This window comes from Phyllostomus hastatus, unplaced genomic scaffold, assembly GCF_019186645.2.
Source record: "Phyllostomus hastatus isolate PE091 unplaced genomic scaffold, TTU_PhHast_1.1 phas_contig_152, whole genome shotgun sequence".
NCBI classification, from domain to species: domain Eukaryota; kingdom Metazoa; phylum Chordata; class Mammalia; order Chiroptera; family Phyllostomidae; genus Phyllostomus; species Phyllostomus hastatus.
Genome location: NW_025333622.1, coordinates 11,816,038 through 11,840,287, shown reverse-complemented (window position 1 = coordinate 11,840,287; position 24,250 = coordinate 11,816,038). Strand labels below are relative to the sequence as shown.

The 24,250-nt window shown below is 41.6% G+C and overlaps 1 protein-coding gene across 1 annotated transcript in view; it reads left to right on the top strand.

The window, feature by feature from the left end:
- The first annotated feature begins 697 nt into the window (after positions 1–697).
- Positions 698–24,250, top strand: part of DYRK4 (dual specificity tyrosine phosphorylation regulated kinase 4) — a 50,197-nt gene continuing 26,644 nt past the window's right edge. The window contains exons 1-2 of the mRNA XM_045830437.1: positions 698–912; positions 6,984–7,080. Of these exons, the coding sequence (XP_045686393.1) occupies positions 698–912; positions 6,984–7,080 (312 nt within the window). The remainder of the gene's footprint in view (positions 913–6,983; positions 7,081–24,250) is intronic.

The window sequence follows — 24,250 nt, the reverse complement described above, 5'->3', positions numbered from 1 at the left end:
GGCAACCATACATTGATGTTTCTCTCCCTCTTTCTCTTTCCCTTCCCCTCTCTCTAAAAATAAATAAATAAAGTAAAATCCACACACATACACCTTAGCCTGTGTAGCTCACAAGATGTTTCGAATCAGTCTGACCCCTACTGCTGACACCCATGGTACTGTGTGGTCCTGCCCCCACCTCCCCCAGCCTTCGGACTGGCTCTTACTTGCCTTCTTTACATGCTAATTCCTACTTGTTCTTGATACCTCAAATTCAACTCAGCTTTTTGAAAAGCTTTATTTGGCCCTCATTGGTGTGGCTCAGTGCACTGAGTGCCACCCTTCGAACCACCCCTCTTTCTCCTTCCCTTCCCCTCTCTCTCAAAATAAATAAAACCTCTTTTAAAAAGCTTTAATTGAATGTCTATTTCTTCTATGGACAAAACTATTCCTTCAGGCCACACTACTGTCGTTCGACTATAACTTCCCTTAGTTTCCCCCCTTAAAACCTGGTGCAGAGCAAGTGCTCAAAAAGTGTTCATCTGATGGACACTTCATATCCAAATTTTAGCTGTGAGCTTCTGGTAACCTCACACATTGAAAAGGAAGAGGATATGGATATCCTCTTTCATGGGTCTGATCTGTTCTGACAACTAACCTCTTTCCTTGGGAAATCCTTCCATTCTTGTCCCAAACTTGAAAGAACTGGGGCAGGAGAATGGGAGCAGATGAAAAGAGATGTGTTTTTCAGGTTGATGTGAAAGGTGGTTGGGGACTGGACCAGAGCCTTAAGTTCAGCTCCAGAGTCATAAAAAGGGCGGACGCAATTTCTATAGCGACGAGAGGAGGGTGTGGCTTCCCAGCTACACTCCGGGTTTCGGGTCTGCACCAGCCTCCTGTAGCTCTTCCCATCTCCGACCCCCACCAAGCAAAGTAAGGGTGAGAGGCCGAGGGGGCTCGTGATCACTCGGGGGGCCAGCCAGGTAGGTCCCAGCAGCCCTGCCCTTCGGGGGTGAAGAGGCGTTTGAGGCAATGGGGGAAGGAGGTGTCGTAAGCAGGGAGAATGAAGGGCGTACTGAATGCAAAAAAGTAGAAGAGGACGTGCGGGTCGGAGGAGAGAGGGGTGGGTGAGGGTACGGAAAGAAGACAAATACAATATTAGATGTTCTGAGCAGCTGCGTACAGCCGCCCCTTGATAACCTTTCTGTTAATGGAACGTTGCATCGCTGAGTGCGGGTGGGAGAGGTGGATGTTAGGGAACTCCTAAGACCTACTCTGAAGCTGCTAACAGCCCTGACTCCAACAGCTCTGGGCACAAAGCCCTCTTACCTCTTTTGTGTTCGTTCACTGCCTGTCCCATTCTTTTGGTCTCGAGTGCGCCCCCAACCTGCAGGTGGTCTGGTTGATACCGAACTGTTCCGACCCAACCCATAGCCCTGCACCTCCAAGCTCAGCCAGAGCCCAGTCCTTGACAGGAGAGCACTTTAAGTTGTACTCATCCAGAGCAACACCGTCCTCTCACGTGCTACTTGCTGCTCTAGGGTAATTCTCAATATTAGCAAAAATTTTCCTTAAAAAGGGGATGAATGGTGCAAAATTGGGGATTTTTTTAAAAACGTAGTTCATTTGTGGTATTTGCTATATTTGAAATGTCCATCAGCCAGTTCAAGGACTTAAGTAAGTTGTGACCCCTTATACATGTTTTAAAAGACTGTCAACAATCTTAATTCACACTTCACTGTTCAGACTTGAATGGAGAACTGGCAAAAGTGTGAGGTCATTTAAATGCGAAGTTCAGAAGTGTCCCTTCTGACTAATCTCGCTTAAGGGATTTATTCACCTACATGTAGACACATAAACTCTAGTTCTAAGGAATTCTGGATAGACTGTGCCTGATTGGTCCTGTTATTTCCCTTCTTTGTTTTAGTTCTTATCAAAAGAGTAATGACAACCTGAGGGGAGTCTCGATGTGCCAGTCACTCTTCCCTGCCATTTTCCTCTCAGCTCCATATTGTCAGCAACTTGGCTAGAATGTGTGCTTCTCAAACTCGGGAGGCCCCAGTACTGGGAGCCAGTGGTTTTCCAACCGACCCAACATGATCGCGTTGTGACCACTAAAAAGAGAAAATACTGGTCGAGATCCCATTAATGGACATACAGTGACCAGATGAGAGATGTAAAGATCTCACTGCCAGACTTAGCATTGATTACAACATAATCTAAACTAGAAAACTGGCCACTTTAAGAGAGGTGCTAAAAAATTAGAAAAGAGAGGGACAATCACACTACAGGTTCTCTCTGTTATGCTTGGATACTCAATCATATGAGGAGGGGTACGAAGTAAAACCTAGAGACGAGTAGGTGCATCAGGAGGCAAAAAGCCAATTTTGAATATTCAAAAACTCTTGAGTAGAAGAGCGAGCAGATGTTTTCTTTGCTGCTCTGCAGAGGATAACAACTAGAGGACAGGTTGCTCAACGCCATTTCTTCCAAATAACGTTACTGAACACCAGCCATATGTAAATTAAAAGCTGGGTGTGAAGTGTGGTGCCTGGAAAAACAGTGAGTTCTGTCTGTCACAGAAATATTTAGGGAGAGACTGACTGCTTGCCCTGGGTCCTCTCATCTAAAGAGGATTCCTGCCCGGGGTGGGAAAATGGGCGAGAGGGCCTCTGAAACCTCTTACAGCTTGTAAGTCTCTGGGCCCATGGACCATAAAGAGTTTTGAGGAGAATTACAGAGGGATAAAGAGTTCTCAGTAAAAGTAACTTAAATACATTAAGTACATCATCTGTTCACAGAAATGCAAGGGGAATCCCTGCTCCTTTTAACTGGCCACAATTTCTGCCCCAAATGTAGCCCCTGAGCATAAAGCTCAAGCTACTGACAACTGCAATAGAAATACTGAAGTCATAGCAGGTAGATCTCAAAAAAGATACTTCTTTTCTGGGCACAGGCATTTGGTATACTTAGATAACTCGTGTATGCAATATGGCACACACAGTGACAATGGCACCACTGTTCCTGGGTGTGATCCTCCCACCAGGCTTTGAACTCCTGAAAACAAGCATTCTGTTTTATTTCTCTTTGAATTCCCCATGCTTAGCACAGTATCTGGCATGTATCTGGTGGTCTGAAATTTTTTGATGAATTGATCTAAGCTAGCTTAGATTTCTCTCCCTTCAGCAAATTTGTACTAAGAGCTTTCAATAAATAAGTCATTATCTTCAACCTTTGATAAATATAAAAAATAAAATACAAGCTCATTATCCCAGTTCCCAAGAGATTCATAAGATGAGATGAAAATACATACACCTAAGAGAATTAACACTAAGGCTGTTGAAAAAAGTGGCAAAATGGTCCCCACAGACAAAAGTGTTGAAATCCAGAGGAAAGAGATTGCTATAGACAAGTACAGATTAGTAGGGAAACTCTGACCTTCATAATAATAGGAGGAGTTTTTACATTTTTAAGTTTCGGTTCCCAAAGCCATATTCATTCTACCGCTGAGCTGAATTTAAGTGGAAGCCAGATTCAATTCATTAGGAAAGGCACAAAATTCTTTGATAACCACAGAAGTATCCAAAGGAGGGAACTCAGGGAATAAATCACAACAGAACTTTTTTTCCCCAGTCTGGTGGTATTTAATAGAGTTAGAATCAAAGACGTTTTGAACTGGGCAGGAATTAGAGGTCTTCTGGTCCAGCCTCATCATTTTACAGATGGGGACACTGAGTATGGAGAAGATAAGCGACTTGGCTCAAAATCTATCTGGGGCAGCACTGAGACTAGACTCCAAGATTCCTCAGCATTTTCTTCTGGTTTCAGGTTCTCTTCACTTACAGAGCAAACAAAACTGAACAGAAGAAGCTCCACTTGCTTGGAAAGATGCACATGGGCATTCATTTTCTCCTACTTCCCTGTGAAGTAGATGGAGGGAGCATTTGACACACAGCCTTGGCGGGGAAAATTGTATCCATTCTTTTCCAGTGTTTGGAGTTTACAAATCCCATGCTGAATTGATAGCCAAAATTCTACTAGTTCTATCTCCAGAATTATTCCTAGGCTCATTCTTCTGCTCTGTCCTGTCTGCCATTGCCCTGGTGGAGGCCCTTATCATCTCTTGCCTGAGCTTCCTACCTGAGCTCCCCCAAACCTTGCTCCATGGTATTTTCAGAGAGATGGTCCTAAAATGCAAATCTGGGCCATGGCCACTGCAGCTCAGTTTGCTGGAGCATTGTTTGTAGAACAAAAGGTTGCTGGTTTGGTTCCTGGTCAGGGCATGTGCCCAGGTTCGATCCCTGGTTAGGGCACCTACAAGAGGGCAGTGAATCAATATTTCTCTCTCTCTCTCTCGCTCTCACTCTCTCTCTTCCCTATCTTCCAAAAACAATGAAAAAAATGTGCTGGTTGAGAATGAAAAAAATTTTTTAATACAGATTTGGTCTTGTCACCCTTAGGATAGCCACATAGGCCCCAATGCCCTACATGGACTATGTGACTCTTTACAATCCATCCCCTTCCCTGGCCTTCCACCAGCAGTGCCCAGAGACTACACTCCTAATTTCTGGAAAAGGCAATGTTCTTTAATACTTCTGTGCTTTGTGCAGTCTCATCTATCTGCCCATGACTCTGTGCCTGTCCTGTTTATTCTTCAAGGACAGTTCCACTCTGCTCCGGTGTGGAACTGTCCTCAGTTGTCCCATCAGAGTTAGCCACTGCCCTGAGGTTCACCCCGTTAGCTCTCTGCCCAGACCTCTGCTACTGCGCTACGCGTGTGCACTCTGATGGCCTGTCTCCATGCATCTCCCTCCTAGATAATGAGCTCTTCCATGGGCAGAGGCCACGTCAGCTTCATCAGAGGAATTTGTCAGCAAGTATTTGTAGGAAAGGAGGGAGAGAGGGAGGGAGGGGAGGGAGGGAGGGAAGGAGGGCAGAAGTAAAAAAAGATCATTTGCAGAGAAGCAGCTATTACTATTGTTTGCTTTTGGGTAGAATTTTTCATATCACTGTGTGTGCGTGTTAAAATTAACGTTCCCACTCACCTCCCAGCCCTGCTCCTCACTAAACTTTTTACAGTTTTTTTTTTAGATCCTTCAATATGCCTGATAAAGGCATGCAAACATCTCATTTCTTCTTAAGTAAATATTGAATCGTTATACATATTTTCTTCTTTGTACTCAATATATTATGAACATACATAAAGATTTACCTCACTCTTTAAAAAATGACTGTCTTCATAATACATATGTGCCATCATTTTAGATTTCTTGTATATCGACAAGTGACTTTTGGTTTTTCATCATCATGCAGCAATGTTGTTGTAACTCGTCTTTAATACTCTGAATAACTTCAAAATTGTGATGCTGTCGCTGTTTATTATAGTGTCTTCAAGAACCTCCCAATGGAGTGATTTGCAGAAGCTGTGAAAGCATTTGCATTGGTTCCTGTTCTGTCCCTATTTCATGTGCTCATAATGCCCTTGGTTCTGTCTAGTGTCTGGGGCTGCATAGTGGCTTCCACGAGAGTGGAGTTCAGCAGTGGCCTGCTAACGTAGCAGGAGTATGCTGGTAGTGTTAGAGTCCTCTAAGACTCTACCTTCCTCTTATATAAACCATCATTTAAACTAGATTCCATACACTTAGGTGAGTAATTTTTTTCATCTTGCAGTGAGTTATTTATTTATAGAGCTGCGCTCTGAATGAAGAAGGTGCAATATGGCCAAATGAGATCCAGGGACAGCATTTCTACCAATTGCTTCCCTTTTCTCTTTCTATAGTCATTAAGCTACTAAATAACCAGTAAATATGTCTGTATTTTAGGGCAAAAGTATTTGTGGCAAGAGCATGGTTTACGTTGCAGTTAATTAGGGGAAATGGACCTTTTCGCTTGGTGTCCTAAATTGCTCACCACCTCATTAGGTCATCTTCCTTCCTTGGCTCCTGCCCCCTCCTCCCTGAGCACCTGAGTGTTGCGCATGGGTCACCGGCCAGCAGTGATCACGGAACGCTGTGGATGGCTCGACGAAAAACACGCGAGAAAAAACACACATGCACAGAGACAGACTAGTTTCTGTGGGGAAGTAGGGACGAAATGGCCACCCCCCCCTAGTGGGGGGCGCCGATTTACAGTCCATACCTGCTTTTATTGGGCTCATTCTGCATAATAATTCAGGTAAAGTACAGAAGTCATTAGGGGGAAGTAAGGAACCATAGAAAACAAAGAACTCTGCCAGTCTATTGAGTCGGGGTCAAAGAGCTGTAAGACTGAGGAACAAACTAACTTCCTCCTAAGACCCTTCTCATTTAACTGAGAGCATTCTAAACAAAGAAGGTTTCACAGTAATTTACATGTTCTTTCTTAGGCCTGATCACCCGGGGAATCCGCACTTCTCAGCACAGAGCTGCACCGCCCTGTCATTGTTTCAGGCTTAGGTGGAGCAAGGGAACTAAGGCAACTGGGAGACAAGGAGGTTTTTTTCCCCAGACGCTGAGAACTCAGGCTATGTCAAAAGCCAAGGAGCGAGGGTCCATCACCCCCTTTTGCTGCAGCCCCCCAAGTCCTTCTTTTGGGGGGGCCTCCCAAAAGTGATCGTGCCTGTCTTAGGTCGTTTCCCCCCTTGGGGAATCTTACCCATCTTTGGCTAACTGACCAAGCTTTTTGGGGTTCAGTTATGAATAAAGCAGCAGAAGCAGCATTCCTGCCAGGGAGATAAGCTTTTGTCTTCTTGCTGGCTTACAGTTCCAAGGGCATTCCCTTAGCCTTAGCCTAGGTGGGGGTTTCAGCTTCTGATACCAGTCAGGGCGGTTCCCAACACCTGAGGACTGATGCCAAGATGCCCCCAGAAGGAAAATAAGAGGAATAGCAGAGACGCAGCCACTGCTTTTAGGCCTGCCCCTTTTTCCCTCCAGGCCTGCCTTGTGTTCTTTGCATCCCTGGGTGTTGAGGCCATTACTTATATTTTGCTCCTACTGCCAATTTATTTTGTGCTCTCCCTCCTGCAGGACTAGAATGGATGCTAAAAAGCCAAAGAAATGCAGTGTCACATCCTTCCCGATATTGAAAACAAAAAAGAATCAAAACACTCTCACTTTTGTGAAGGTAAGGATCCTGGAATTTCATTTGGACAAAAGAATGGTATCATCGTGAAGACTTGGGGACCCAGGACCCAGTGGCAACTGTGTCCCAGCATTTTACAACCGGGGAAACTGAGCTTCAGCTGAAGTTTACTAGTCGTGGCCGTAAACCAGTGAATGGAGGAGAGCATTCAAATGCCTCATCTTTTTTCTTTAGTTATATTTTGTTAGTTTCTATTGAATTTATTGGAGTGACATTGGTTAATAACATTATACAATTTTCAGGTGTATAAGATTGTAATTTGACATCTGTGTACTCTGTAACATGCTCACCATCTGAAGTCTGTTTTCCTTCTGTTGTTACATGTTTGACCCCTTTTCCACTTTGCTCTCCTTTACCCCTTTCTTCCGCTGGTAACCCCTACTCTGTTGTATCAATGAGTTTATTCTTGTTTGTTTTGTTAGTTCATACCTTACTTTTTGCTTTGTACTCCACATATGAGTGAAATCATATGGTTCTTATCCTCTACTGTCTAACTTATTTCCCTTAGCATATTTAATCTCAGGATTTATTCATATTGTTGCAAATGTCAATATCTTTTCTTTTTATGGCTGAGTAATATTCCACTGTATATATGTACCACATCAGCCAATCATCAGTCCACGGACACTTACGATGTTTTCCATGTCTTGGTAATTGTAAATAACGCTGCAACGAACATAGGGGTACATGTATTTTTTCCAAATAAGTGTTTTCATATTTTCAGGTAAATATTCAGAGGAGGTCTTACTAGATCATATGGTAGCTCTATTCCTAATTTTTTGAGGAGCCTTCATACGGTTTTCTGTAGTGGCTGCACCATTTACATTCTTACTAACAGTGTACAGGCAAACCCATATTCTTAACCACTCTGTTCCATGCGTCTTTGCTGAGTAACGTCAGTTCTGTTAAATCTTGTCATGTACAATTCCTTAATATAATTGATATTAAGAAAAGCAAATTCTGCTGCAGTTACTGTGACATGAATTGTCAAAAATCAAATTTAAAATCACACTAAAGATAAATTCATTTATGTTGTATTTATAATAACTGCTGGCAAATTGACAATATCATTTAAAATACTATTTAAACTGATAACCATTATCTCTACATTGGTAATCATTCTGATGGGCCCTATGTAGGAGACCATTCTGCGTGGCATGGGCCCAGCTCCCACTGGGAGAGGCACAGGACCCACACCCATGGATAGGTTCTTCTGTGGGGAATCAGGCCTGCAATGTGCTAAGGCTGCTTTGAGTCCTGCTCTTGCTAAAAAACTCCCTCACCCTGAAGTGAGGACATTTACTATAAAGTAACTTTCTAAAATCCATGCTAAACTTTCCAAGGAGGAGTGTAACGGGTTCAACCATTTTTGCCTTTTCATTTGCAAATATCCCTCTTCTGTGATGTGATTAGCGGTATTGGCTCCTTTGTTTTCTGTAAAAGGTAACCTCCTAAAGTGAGCCTGTGCATAGGAAATGAGGACCATCGTGTAATGTGCCAAGAAACCCAATAAAGGCCAATCATGGTAAGGGCCAAGACTTTTGCTCCCCTTGAGAGAAAAGCCATGCTGTCCCTTTTCCTCCACAGGACTCGGTAGTTTGTGTGAATGTCTCATTTCATCCATAATGACGTGAACACTGTGGGCTGGTGTCTGCATCAGCCCTAAGTAAATGCCTTTTCACCACCTGTTTGTTTTCTCCAGTGGGCTTCTCATCCAGTGAAGTGAACAGGCTTTTAAGTGAGGAGATGCAAACAAAGTAATAACTGTCCCCAGAATATAAAATCCTGAGTTTCAGTGGGTAGTTATATTAAATGGAGGATGAAAAGAGTGATTTTTAATTCCTTAATCTAAAAATCACTAACGATGGGAGATCTATGGATCTTGGCATATCAACTGCCCCAAACAGGTGTTGAAAATATTATTTTACATATTTAAATAACTTAACAATAATTGATTTTGTGTTATTTAATATGTTACATTTGTAATGATAATTAAATATTTAAGTATTTTCTATATGAGGGGTGTCAAACTCATTTTCACCAGGGGCCACATCAGCCTTGAGGTTGCCTTCCAAGGGCCAAATATAATTTTAGGACTGTGTGAATGTAACCACTCCTTAACTAGGGGCAAGGAGCTCAGCGCTGCCGCCAGGTAGAAAACAAGGTGCTGGGCTGGATAAAACAAGGTGGAGGGCCAGATTCAGCCTGCGGGCCTGTGGTCGCCACCTATGTTCTATATGATTCTTGGTAGTAGCTCAGCTAAAGGAATTTTTAAAATGCGATATTTATTAATTGATTTCACCTGGCTTTAAAACAACAGGTTTTAATATAGTATTAAGTAATAATATGATTACTGATAGGTGTAATAGTAACACAATTATATTAATAGAATAGTATGTATAGCATACAGTAGTATAGTATCCTTTTAAAACTACTCCCATCCCTTTGTCTAAAACATTGTAAAATATTAAAGATCCATTTACCAAAGTCCTTTGTGTCTGCTGTGTTTGGAGAGTCCCCATCCTTGCCTAGCTGTCAAGGACCACAAGACTCGCACAGAGGCCCTCAATCACACAGGGCCTCTCTGCCCTTCAGGAAAATGCTCTTGTGTTGTAGTTTAGGGAACATACCCTCTTCTGAAGCTCAGTTATCTCAGCTAGTAAGCTGGAGGATTTTTGGCTCTTCTGCAACTCTATTCAAAGAAAACTGTTGCCTCACAGCTGGCCATTTTCGGGGACTGGAGGAACAACGGAACTGCAGGGTCTCGGGTTCGGCCATCCCAAGAGAAGAAGGTGGGAGAGGCCTGGGGGAGAACGCTCTGTAAACCTAGGATGCTACTTTATGATTTCCCTGGCAATCAATGAGTAAATGCTACACAGTATACCTGAAAGTGTGCTTAAGATACATTTTCTAAAAAAATTTAAAAAATTAGATTTCTATTTTCAGTATGGGAAGTTTAGGTACTCCTGTTATTTCTCTTCTATCCATAAATCATTCAATTGCTGAATACCATCTCCTTAGAGAGGCCTTCCCTCGCCACACTTTCTAATTATATTATTTGTTTGTTTACGTGTTTATTGTCCTCACCCTCGAGGACTGCACTGTTCATTCAATATTGCAGCTACTGGCCACATGAGGCCATGAAGCCCCTGACATGAAGCTAGTCCAAATGGAGGTGTGAAGTGTGCTGTCAGTGAAAATACACACCACATCTTCCCCTGGCTGGGTAGCTGAGTTGGTTAGAGTGTCCCGCCGTTGCACCAAAGTCATAGGTCCGCTCCCCGGTTGGAGTACATGCGGGAGCTGAGCAGTGGATGCACGGATGAGCGGGACAGCAGCCGATGTCTTCTCTCTCCCTTCCTCTCCCTCCAAAATCAAGAAATAGAAAAATAATAATTATAAAAACACCACATTCAAAGATTGGTGTGAAAAAAATGAATGTAAAATATTTCATTGATAATTATTTGTAACTTGTTGAATTTTATAGTATATGAATGCCTCAATATTTTACAGTCATTGTATATTGATTACATGTTACTACACTGTTCTGAATATAGTGCATTAAATACAATATAATAGTAAAATTAATTTTACCTGTTTCTTCTTACTTTATTTTTTTTCTATTTTATGAGAAAAGGCTTGATTTTTAAGATTGGATATTTGTTTCTTCTTACTTTATTAACATGGCTACTAGAAAATTTTCCATTACACGTGTAGCTCACAGTATATTTTTACAGATAGTTGCTCTCACATGGAAGCTCCATACCAGCACAGATATTGAGTGCCCACTCGTTTCAGGCATTGTCCTGGGTGCTGAGGGTACAGTGGAGAACAAAACAGAACCCAAAACTCCCACAAAACCCAAAACAAAACCTCTCAGGCAGCTTAAAATTGGGATTCTTTGCAGAAAGACCAGGTGGTGCATTTGCATACCAAGAATAGCAATGACCAGCCCTCATTTTCCTCAGTGGTCAAGAGTTGACATTTAACTTAACCAGTGGTTCCCCAGCCTTGGCTGTATATCATATATTTACAATCACATGGGGGAAATTTTAAAGACGAGCGAAATCAGAATTTCTAGGGGGTCATGGACTTATTTTAAAAAGTTTCTATCACATGGGGACAGATGTCTACTTAAACATACACTATGAGATCTTGGTTAGGTTGTTAAGTCTTTCTATCTTCTGGCTGTGAAACTGGAATAGTGATCCCTACATCTTCTGATTAAATGAAATAAGAGAACACAGGCTTGCTGCCTGGCAGATGTTGAAAGCTCAGTGTATAGTAGCTGCTTTTACCTTCGCAGTTTTCCTCCTTTTGATAGAAAGGGGGTTCCTATAGATGGCAGGCTTATTAATGAGTCTCCCACAGGAGAAGAGGTTATCTGAGAGCCATTCATTCATTCTCATTTCTGTATCTCATCATTAATCAATTGGAAAAACAAACAAACAAGCAATCTGTCCATTTGGTATTGCAAAGGAACCGAATTCACAGTTATAACTGAAGAGAGAACAAAAAACAGAATCCAATTGCCAGTTTTGTTTAGGTTTTCACTGTGACACACTATTAGTTATAATAATGAATTCACCTTTTAAATGCAAGTAAAAGGCTCAGACTAGAAGAATATACAAGGGGTCAGATAACTAAGAATGAAAACATTTAAACTCGAACCACAAGCAGTCAATCTAGAATTGGTGGCTCAGTGAAAAATGGGCATACAGGATGGAGCAACGGAGGTTTACAGTTATTTGTATCAAAAATAATACAATAATGAATAATATAAGAATAAACTGTTTGCATACTTACAAGTACAAATCTACTTTTGCCCCACCCTGTATAATGCAATGTAATATCTATTTTGGGGGTACATTTGGGGTTGTGAGGGAGACCACTTACACACTTTTTCTCATTCTCTTCTAGGGCCCCACTCTTCCCTCTGAAATCTACATAGTAAGTACTGGTTCATTTGTTCTGCATTCCCCTTGGTGCTCTCAATTTGGAGAGAGGAGAACAAAGACTTGAGTTTACCTGCAATCACTGTGACTAGGGTGTGGAGGAAGCTGGAAGTGGGGAGCATCTCTGAGTCCCAGAACTAGTCAGAGAGAATAGATAACTTCCTTTGAAAGCCTCCTCAGGCCATGACAAATACAGCCTACCTGTTTAACATTAGAAGTGGGGATGAGGAGATGTTAGAAATACAATCCCTACCCCCATATGTGTTCAGATTTTTACATTTCCTTCTTTCAACATTATTAAGGTGGTCATCACCCCCATTTCACAGAGGAGGACATTGAGACCCTAAGAGAGTGAGCAAGTTACCTCATTCTGCTAATAAAAGCTGAAATCAGGATTCTGATTTTATTTTGTAATTCATTAATGCTTTTTAAAAATTGTTTTTCATTATTAAATGTTGAGTATATATAAAAAATATTATGTGTACGTGTAAGGTACAAAGAATAATAACATCCTTGTGTGTATTCAACACAGACTTTAAGAAAGAAGTACTTTGGGTGTCTGTCTCATCTTATCTCACCCTGTTCACTGACCCTTCTGAGATACTGGCTGCCTTGAGCTTTACATCTGATTTTGATGTGGTTGTGTGAAGAGGTGAGCCACATCTACCTATGCTGCCATCTTGACTGGAAGTCCAAGTTTTACATTCATTATTCCATTGATTTTCTTTATATGTTTCTAAATCTCCTAAACTATGTATTGTTTAATTTTGCATGTTTTTGCAAAGATTTTATTTATTTATTTTTAGACAGAGGTGAAGGGAGAGAGAAAGAGAAGAAGAAAAATATCAACACATGGTTGCCTCTCGCATGCCCCTAACTGGGGACATGGCCCAAAACCCAGGCATGTGCCCTGACTGGGAGTGGACCCAGTCAGGGTTCACAGGCCAGTGCTCAACCCACTGAGCCACACCAACCAGGGCTAATTTTGCATGTTTTTATTTTTTATATACATGGAATCATATTGTTCAGTTTTCTTCTCTAATTCGCTTTTCATGCTTAATACTAAGCTAGCATACAGGGCACAGCTTTCCCTTGGTTTGGCCAGGCCTCCCTTCTGGCTGATCAGTGCCTGTACCCTTTAGATACTATGACTATCACCTCTGTTCTTGGGGGCCTATTTGCAAATCAATTTCACTGCCATCTTCAACTATATGAGTGTACCAGACTTCTTATCAGTTTAACAATTGATGGGCATGTGGCTTATTTCTTGTGCTTTTGCTATTACAAGTGGTGCTGCTGTTAATGTTGTGGTTGTCTCCTTATGCATGTATGCAGGGGTTTCTGGAGTATATACTTAGGAGGGCAATTGCTGAGCACCAGGGTATGTCAGTGTTTGACTTTACCAGATAATGCCAGATGGTTTTCTGAAACATGGGTCTAGTGTACTTGACTACTAGTGGCATGTATGAGTTCCAGTTGTTCCACATCTTTTTTATCACTTGATATAGTGTGGCTCTTTTTATTTTACCAGTTCAGTAAAACTATCTTAATGTATTTTAATTTGCATTTTAAATGACTTAATGAGACTGAAGCTCTTCATGAGTTTGTTGGCCATTTGCTTCCTCTTCTGTGAAGTGCTGGTTGTGCCTTCTCTTCCTTAGATGATTTTTTGTTGTGTTGTCTTTTTCTTACTGATTGTAGAATATATAAAATATATTCTACAAAGAATTATTCTAGAAAATAATTCTGCAAAGAACATATAAAATATATATGAAACAAATAAAATAATACAGAAATAAATAATATGTAAATTAATATAAAGATATTAATATTATTTCTTTATAAATGAATCAAACTATTCAAAGAATTTACTAATCCTTTGCAAGTCATAGGTATAGCAAATACTTTCTACTTGTAACCCTTCACCCTCTGCAGTTTTTCCTATTAGTAGCATCTTGCATTTTTGCTTGTAGTTATTATTGGTAAACCAATAGTGATACATTATCAGCACCAAAGGTCCATAGTTTATATTAGTGTTCATGCTTTTTGTTGAACAGTTCTTTGGTTTTGACAAGTGCATAGTATATTCACCATTACAGTTTCATACAGAGTAGCTTTACTGACCTACAAATGCCCTTTGCTTCACCTAGTCATGCCTCTTCCCCGCCCCCACCCGAATCCCCATTCTTTTTACCATCTCTGTAGGTTTTCTAGAATATCATAGAGTTGGAATCATACAGTATGTAGCTTTTTCAGACTGACTAGTTTCATTTAGTAATATCCGTTTAAGCTTCCGCCATGTGTTTTCATGGCTTGATAGCTCATTTCTTCATAGTGTTGAATAATATTCCATTGTCTGGATATGCCAGTTTATACATCCATTGACCATCCTTGGTTTCTTCCAAGTCTAACAATTATAAATAAAAATGCTATAAATATTCATATGAAAATTGTTGTGGACATGAGTTATTAACTTCTTTGAGTCAATACCAAGGATCCTGATTGCTGGATTGTATGGTAAAAGTATGTTCTGTTTTTTAAGAAACTGTCGAACTATCTCCCAAAGTGGCTGTACCATTTTGCATTCCCACCAACAGTGAGTGAGAGTTCTTGTTGCTCCACATCCTCACCAGCATTTAGTGTTGTCAGTGTTCCAGATTGTGGTTATTCTAATGGGTGTGTAGTGGTATCTTATTGTTTTTTTTTTTCATTTCCTTGATGACATATGATGTGGAGCATATTTTCATATACTTTTTGCATCTGCATATCTTCTTTCGGGAGGTGTCTTTTGGGGTCTTTGGCTTATTTTTTAAGCAGGTTGTTTGTTTTTTTATTGATGATTTTTGAGAGTTCTTTGTATATTTTGGATAACAGTATTTTATCTGATCTGTGTTTTGCAAATATTTCCCTCCCAATCTGTGACTTGTCTTATTCTCTTGAGATTGCCTTTCACAGAGAAGAAAATTTTCATTTCATTGAAGTCCAACATTTCTTTCATGGATCATGCTTTGGTGTTATACCCAAATGTCATCACCATACTCAAGGCCATCTGGGTTTTCTCCTATAATATCTTCTAGGATTTTACAGTTCTGCATTTTACTTGTATATCTGTAACCATTTTTAGTTTTTCTGTAGTGTGTAAGATCTGTCTCTAGATTCATTGTTTACATATGGATTTCTAGTTGTTCTAGCACCATTTGTTGAAGATATTATCTTTGGTTCACTATATTGCCTTTGCTCCTTTGTCAAACAGGTAACTATATTTACTTGAGTCTATTTGTGGACTCTATTCTGTTCTATTAATCTGTATATTCTTTCACCAATACCACACTCTCTTGATTACTTTATGGTCTCTTTTTATCTTTCTTCTTTTTTATTATTGTCCTATTACAGCTGTCCTAATTTCCCCCCATTGCTCTCCCCTGCCCCACCCACCCCCCTTTATGGTAAGTCTTAAATCAAGGTACTGTCAGTTCTCCAACTTTGTCCTCCTTTAATATTGTGTCAGCTATTCTGGGACTCTGTCTCTCCCTGTAAACTTGAGAATCAATTTTGTAGATAATATCTACAAATTATCTTGCTGGGAATTTGATGGAGATTGAATTGAACCTACACATCAAGATGAAAAGAACAGACATCTTCATAATATTGAGTTTTCCTATCCATCAACATTGAATGTCTGTCCATTAATTTAGTCTTGATTTCATTCATCACAACTTTATAGTTTTTTTTCACATGGCTGTTGTATATATTTTGTTAGGTTGGATTCTTTTTTCAGTTGATGAATTTTGAGAATTCTTTGTGTACAATTCCCTTTTCAATATGTGTTTTGCAAGATTCTCCCAGTCTGTGGCTTGTGTTTTCATTCTCTTAACAGTGTCTTTTTCAGAGAAGTTTTAAGTTTAATGAAATTCAAATGATCAATCTTTTCTCTCAGGACTGTGCTTTTCTTCACCAAGCTCAAGATTGCTTAGATTTCTTGGAAATACTAATGTAAATGGTGTCTTTTTTAATTTTAAACTTCAATTGTTCATAGCTAGAATATAGGAAAGCAATTGACTATATATTAATCTTATATAAGGCAACCTTCCTATAATCTTGACTCTATAATGACTTCAGATAAATAGAAGTACTCAATTAAAAGTAGGTAAATTTACAACATATACTTTCTTTCTTGCTTAAGAAATCATTCCCTATTCTGAAACCATAAAGATACAGTCATGTGCCACATAACAACATTTTGGTCAACCACAGACTTCATATATAATTGTGGTGCCATAAGGTTATAATGAAACTGAGTAACTCCTATCATTTTGTGATGTCATAGCCATCAAAATGTTATAGCAGAATATACTACTCACATGTTTGTGATGCTGCTGCTGTAAACAACTTTACTGTTATCTAAAAGTATAGCACAAACAATTAAGTACAGCACTAGTACTTGATAATGATAATAAATGTCTATTACAGGTTTATATATTTACTACACTTTTTATTGTTCTTTTAGAATGTACTGTTTCTACTTATAAATTATTGCTGTACAACAGTGTGCATGTTACATCAGCAGGAGCCTCACACAGCTTGTGTTTAGCACATCTCTTGACCGCATCATTCTCTCTTATGCTTGATTTAACATAGTGTTGTTTTGTACAGTAACATATTGTGTAGGCTTTTAGCCTAGGAGCAATAAGCTGTACCCTATGGCCAAGGTGTGTGGTAGGCTATCACATGAAGGTTTGTGTAAGGGCACTCTATGATGTTCACACAAGAAGATTGCCTAATGACACATTTCTCAGAGCATATTCCTGTCATTAAGCGGTGCATGACTCTACAAATATGTCTTCTAAAGGTGGTGTAATTTTGTCTTTCATCAGTTGTGAAAAATTCTCTTGAGCCATTTTGTCCTTATGTCTGCCATATTCTTTCTCTCCTTCTGAAACTAATTAGATGTATGTTAGACCTCACTCTAGTTCATGCTTCTAATCTTTGAACATGTTTTTTTCATCTCTTTATCTCTCTTTGCTGCTTGCTGGATAATTTCTTCAAACTTCTCTCTCCAGTTCACTAATTGTTTCTTTGACTATGTAGAATTTTTTTTATTAAGCCCATTGACTTGTAAGTTTCAATTTTTATATATTTTTCAAAGTTTTAATTTGTTTATTTTAAAATCTGGTCATTTGAACAGTATCTTACACTTCACATATATTTTTCGTTCTGTTTCTTTAGGCATATTATGCATCATGATTTTGTAATTTTTACTTGATAACACCAATATTTGGATTTTTTCAGGGGGAGGGAATCTAATTCTGGTGTTTATAGTTTCTGATAATTCTTACCTTGTTCCCTTGTGTCTTTTGTAACTTTTTATTTTTTGTTTTACTGAAAAAAGGTTACTAGCCTTTTGTTGCAGACAAGAAACCTTAGCCTGAGAGAGGATAAATGGCTTGCCAGAGCCACGCTACTAGCAAGTAGCAGAGCAAGAATTCTAGTCAAAGTCCGCCTGACTCCAAACTCTATCTACTCTTTTCTATTCCTTGATGCCTTAGACTCTCGACTAATGAATTCTTTCATAAATTATCCCACCAGAGCTTATTGAGAGTTAACTTTGAACTGAGCATTGTCTTTGGTGCTGGGATGCAGAAATAAGCAATGGACATCTCCTTCTTGTTTAGTATGCACAGCCTGGTGGGGAATATAAACATGCAAACAGACAAGTGACAATAAAGCAAGTGGACTCACTGAGGTAGAAGCAAAGCTCTCTGGGAGCCTAGAGAAAATTTCTTAAGCCATAGGCTAATTCCTAGGAACAACTTCATGCTTCACCGATGTGCCACTTGGCTATTGTCCCATCAAGTGACATAATTTTAGGGCTCATAATTCACATTTTCTCAAAGTGAATGATACCCACTGGAGTTAAGCAAGATGCTGCATGGTGATCTGGAGGAAGGGCATTTCAGGCAGACAGGACAACATATACAAATGCGTAGAATAAATCTAAATCAGTGGGAATATAGCCTTAGAGATCATCTGGTCTAATCCTCTTACATGATGCATAAATCCACTTTATATTATAGGGAATTTAGTGACTAATTTATGTAAATAACTTAGAATAAATGCTTGCTTTCTGAGTGTTTCTATTGTTAACATCAAATAAAAGCATATCTTATTTTTAATTAGGAACCATAGAGGGGAAGTGCTTTATAATCCCTTCACACCTACTTTTTTAGGGAAGAACATAAAAGAGGTCACAGGAGATCATCTGATGCAGCATAATGCAGTAGAAAGGCCTGCTATGCCTGCTATGCCCACTAGGGGGCAAAGATTCTAGTCTCCGGTTAGCTACTGCTGCATTCTCTTGCACAGGTCACTTGGATAAACCTTCTTGTTTTTCTTTCTCCATCTGCAAATGAAAGCATTTGACTACAGGTTCCCTAAGGTGGCTTCAAGAACCATGATTTTCATGTCCAGAGGTCCAGAACGGGAAGTATTTCCCCCAGCGCCTCTCACTGAGTGCATTAGAATGAGATTCCAAGCATCTGGATTTAAGGCTTACTTTCTGGCTCTTCCCTCAAGCCCTAAGCATGGCTAGGGTCTTCTTCCTTCAGCATCACCAGGGGCCTAGCCTGGTAAGCAGGCCCTCAGCGAGGACATGCATCAGCAAGATGGAAACTTGGTTCTCCCAAGTGGCTGGTCACATTCACTTCACTAATGCATCTTCAGGGGCCAGTCTTAGCTTTGGGTGTGTAATCAGAAGGACACTCCCCTCTGGCTAGGTATCCTGGGCTTTCTCACATGTGGTAAAGGGGCTTTACGGGCAGAATCTTAGCTAGAAGAGGCAGAGGGAGAGAAGCTGTGATCAGCCTACGGTTTGTGCAGCCTTAGCAGCACAGGGATGTGCGGAGCCTGGGCACCTCCCACTTTTCTCCCAAGCTCTCTGTGGTGCTCTGCTGGGCACAGTTGTGAGTGAGCTGTGTTCTTTAGAGAATTCCCAAGCATTTCTCTTTTCTCTCATTATCACACTCTCTGTGCATTAATGGTTGTTTAAAATTCTCTGTTTTTCTTGCCTCTGAAAGGGATTATGGAGCACGCAAGGACAAAAATGTAATTTGATATCACAGAACTTGAGCTTTATTTGCCCATCCAACCTTGACCAGGCACTTGGGGATTTTTTTTTTTTAACAGGAAGGAAGAAGAGACAAGGAGGAGCCAGCTGAGAAAAATAAAAAACTAGCCTGTAAGGTAGGACTGAGATGGGGTAGTTCCATGGAGGTGTGCCTTTCTGAAAAGGCTGGGTGGCCTAGGGGCAGGGGCCAGGTAGTTCTAATGCCTGCTGAGAGCCCAGTTGCTTTTCCCCCTGAACTTCACAAATGAGATCACCCAGGGTTCCATCCAAGGTAGTAAGTTGAGGCTGTGTGTCTTGAGGCCCTGCTCTAACTAGCCCTACATAGGGACCAGCCACATTATCCTTCAGCTCCCAGCAGGAAATGTACTCCCTTTGACCGGAGGCCCCCCCGTGGGTAAACTGTGTATGTTGGGGGTGGGGGCTCAGCATGATTAGAGTGCAAAATAAGGCAGGGGAAGTGGAGTGTCACCAGTGAGAGGACAGTGATGCAGGACATGGAACTGGATATTTCACTTTTCTATGTGCCCCTGTCCTCCATTCTGACATAGAAGTGACATGTCAGTGAGACTCATGAGAATGGGCTCGTGTCGGGCAGGTTTGCATGAATTAGCTGATTAGAAAGCTTTCTTTCTCAATGGAAGTGCCAGGGAGTAGGAGAGCACTGGTCCCTGGTGGGAGTGGAAGCCGCATGGAGTAGGAATGTGGCCCACACTGGGAAAGGGCTACCAAGCACAGGGATGCTGGCATCAACACTCACCTCTAATCTTTGAGGACAAGTATTCGGGTTTTCTGCTTTCTCAGTCTCTCTCTCCTTTCCTTCCTTCCTTCCTTTGGCTAATATTTAAGTGCCTATTGTATGTGGGATACCATGCTAGGCTTTAGGACTCAGAGATGAGACTTGGATCTCTTATTAAAGAGTCTTATAGTCTGGCAGAGGACGATAGATGTAAAACACCTTGCACAACCACCTTTTGTGGGTGCTGTGATTGGAGCTGGTACAAAGCATGCGGTAGCAGAGGGTTACAAATGCAAGACGGGTGGTGACAGAGGCTGGGGCTGGAATGTGGGCAAATTCACCAGGTAGATGATAAGGGTTCAGAAAGGAGGAAGTGCTGATGGGGGGGCTGACAGAAGAACATTCCAAGAAACAGAGCAGGAGTAGAAGTGCTGAGATGTGAAATAGCAAGGTGTTTGAAATCGGCAAGCCATTCATAGCTGCTGGGGCCAAGGGCAGGGCTGGGGCCATGACAAGGGATGACACTGGGAGGGTTTTGTAGGCCTGCACTTCTATGTCCCAAAGAGATCACTGGGGAGATTTAAGCAACAAGATCAGATGTTCATGTTAATTTCTGAGATCACATAGGCACAGGAGGACGGAATGGGAGAGGGGCAGAGAAATGTCTTAGGAGACCATTGCAATAGGTACCTGAACTAGGGATATTGAGGCCCAAAAGTCTTGAAGGGATAGCTTCTTTCTCACACAGTTATAGTACTCATGGTAAGAAATGGTAAGTGACAATTTGCAAGTTTGTAAAAACATTCTCACTCTCACGACTGCAAGTGAGAGGTCCCACTCACTGCAGCCAGCTTGTGTGGATTAACCTACATTATCAGTAAAGACACTTCCCTGTGACATCATACGAGCAGGCAGCCTTCATTACAAGCAGCCTTCTGCTTATCCTGCTACCCCAGCAAAAGAGATAATACTGAATGAAGACCCTGTCCCCGTCCTGAGACATCAGCACATCCAGGATTGGCTCTAGAGGTGGCTCCAGCTCAGTCTGGGCCCTTGTGATAACAGCATGGACATCGACATAGGCTAGGCCCTGTGGGGCCCTTGGCTGAACCAGCCAGATGACTGCTCTGGAGGGCTGGCATATTGTGGAGGGCCTAATAATTGTTGCCATAGAATCTCATTGTGGGGAGATAAGAATTCATAAGAAATCAGGATGAACACATCAGCATCAATGGCATAAACAAAAAGCAAGTTCAGAGGTGGGAGAGATTAATTCCAAAAGGGAACTGCATTAGATTGTGTCACCCAAATTTGGCTGCACAGAACTCACTTGGGGAGCTTTTTTAAAAATAAGGGTATCTGGGCTCTACCACTAAAAAGTCTTGGGTCAAGTCTGAGATTTCATGTTATAAAAGCTCTTCAGGCAAATCTGAAAACCGCTGGACCAAATGATCATGTTAGCACACTGCCTGCTGGCACGTAGATGTGCTCAGTAAATGTGGTTAAGAATGAGTGCAGCTCCCAGGTCCACCCCAGCTCCCTGGTTCCATGTGCACTCCTGGCTGGGGAGGCAGGAAGGAGATGTTCCTGAAAGAACCCTTGAGTCATGGGAACTAGTAGCTGAAATAGTTTGGCAACTTTGCAGCTGTTTTGCATGAATGCCAGGGATGTAGGTGTGTGTGCGGTGGGTGGGTTGGTGGGGAGGCAGAGTAGCTGGGTTTAGGCTTTCTTGAATTCCTCTGAATCCGCTTTTGAGCTGAACTCCGCTTCTATTTGAGAAAGGTGAACTGGATTTTGCAATACAGTGAGATAGAATTTGCCTCTATCTCTCCTTTATTTCCCCTGAAAAAATAAAACAAAACAAAAGAAGGTGAGAGGCACAAGACATGAAGGAGGGGCCCAGGATCAGGACATGAGGCTGGAGGCCTGTGATCAGCTCGCCTGGTGCACGTTGGTGCAGTACCCCGACCCTCCGGGCCTATCACCCCACATGACAAGCACAGCTGGAGACCCCAGGGGACATCGACGTTTGAATGAGGGCCTAGGTGTTGGAAAACATGAGCAACCCACCCCACAGAGCCTGCTTGTGAATTCAGGGGCCTCCCTCTCTTCTTTTGATTCCCGCCCTGCCCACTTGGCGTCTGTGCTCCAAGGCTCTGAGTCCAGGTCTCTTGACAGCCTCTTCTCAAGTCTAACTCTCTGTGAACCAAGCTCTCAGGGACAGCATGCTCCCCACTGTTATTACTGTCTTCCACACCCCTCACCCCACCCTCACACTGCAAGGAACCATTTTGAGTTCTCTGATGCAATATTTTGTTTTTGAATAGTGGTACTTTAAAATTATAAGCACTACATGTTCATACAGAAAGTGTGGAAGATAAAGCAGCTTCACCATTGGCTCTTGGCTGTTGAGGGGGCCTCAGAGCTGTAATGAACACAAAAGTCATCCTAACAGGTGCTGGGACCCCTTTGGTACCCTGCCTCTACAGCTCCCGCTCCCTCCAGAGGCTTCCTCCAGCCACTGTTCAGTGCTCAGGTCTTAGGCAGAACAGGACTCACCTCCTGTGCCAGGTACCCATGAACAGACTTCTTTTTACACTGAGGAGTCTGAATTCAGATACAGAGTCCAAGACTCCAAAAGAGATTCCTACTATATTGTCTCGGAGGTCAGTGAGGGAATCACAGAACAGCAGCATGAAACCCACTGTCTTAAACGAACAATTCTGCTTTGCCACCATGAACACAGGAGCTCACACTTTCTTCCTGCCTTGTGGGGGTGCTACCACAGAATGAAGTCTTGTTATGGGGTATTGCATGTCTCTTGAGGGAGATGTTTGTGACATTTGTGCATGAGGTGTGGGTGCGCAGAGATGCAGAGACTGCCAGCTCTCAAGGCGGCCTGGTCTGGCCTGGGCAGCTGGAACCCTAGTCTGGCAGCACCTGGCTGTGAACTTTCTCCTTTCACCCCAGCTTGTCATACAACTATAATTTTCTATAATATGTGTGGCATGATGTGACAAGGGTTGGGGAGCACTGTTCTGTGCAACGGTTCTCAACCTTGGTTCTACAAGAGGATGAAGGTTGCATTCAAGATATACTCCCAGAGTCACTTGAATGGCTCTTACAGAAAGATTGATTTTGGAGATTACGTCTTGCTCAGCCCTCGATTCTGTGCACATTTCTCACAGGTACTCATTAGGCAGACTCTGGCTCTTCAGTGCTGGAGAGCTCGCTACCACACAAGGACTCCTGTTCTGTTCTTGGACAGCTCTAAACTTAAGAAAACCTTTCCTTTTATCAGACTAGAAGCTGCCATCTTATAAATCCCACACTTGACCCAACTCTGTCCTTTGCACCCCATGGAACAAGTTTGCATTGTGTCATAAGAAGGTAGTACAGAAACCCATATACCACTCCATGCCCTGCACCAGTTTCCCCTGTGGTTAATATCTGACATCTGTGTAGTGCACTAGTTACAATCAATGAACAAATATCGATGAATTAATATTAAGGAGACTCCATACTTTAGGCAGATTTCCTTACTTTTAACCTAATGCCCTCTGTCCATTACAGGGTTCCATCTAAGGTACCTCTTTACATTTAGTTCTCATGTCCCCTTAAGCTTCTTCCTCTTGGCTCCAACAACTTCTCAGGCTTCTCCAACCCCACCTTTTTTGTTTTTGTTTTTGATGACCCGACAGTTTTGAGGAATGCTGGTCAGGTATATTGTAGGATGCTTCTTTTGAGGGAATGGGGAATTTGTTTTTCTCTTGAGAAGATTAGGGTTCTAGGTCTTAGGAAGAAGACCACTGAGGTAAAGTACCATTTTCATTAACTTCTACCAGTGGTACATACTGTCAACATGATTTATGACTGCTGATGCTGACCTGGATCACCTGGCCAAGGCAGTGTTTGTGTGGTTTTTCCCTTTCCGTGCTGTGCTTGTTGGAAACAGCTAGTGCTTACAGAATGGGAGATATGCTCCTCCCCTTCCAAGGTGGAGTGTCTGCATAATTTATTAGAAAGTCTTTTGCATGGGAGGTGTGTCTCTTCTCCCCTGTGTATATCTTTAAGTCATTTATTTACATCAGTATGTTCTCATGAATATTTATTTTATGCTTTGAGTTAGAATCCAATGTTACATTATTTTGTTGCTAAAATTGTTCCAGCTTTGGCCCTTGGGAGCTCTTTCAGTTGGCTCATGTGCCTTTTGGCACACTCGCATCAATGTTGGGTTTTAGGGTTTTGTGGGGTTTTTTGAGCACTTCTTTACTTTCTGTCACTACAAGGTGCTCCAGACCTCATCTGGTGCATTTCCTGCCCCAGTCCTAGGATCAA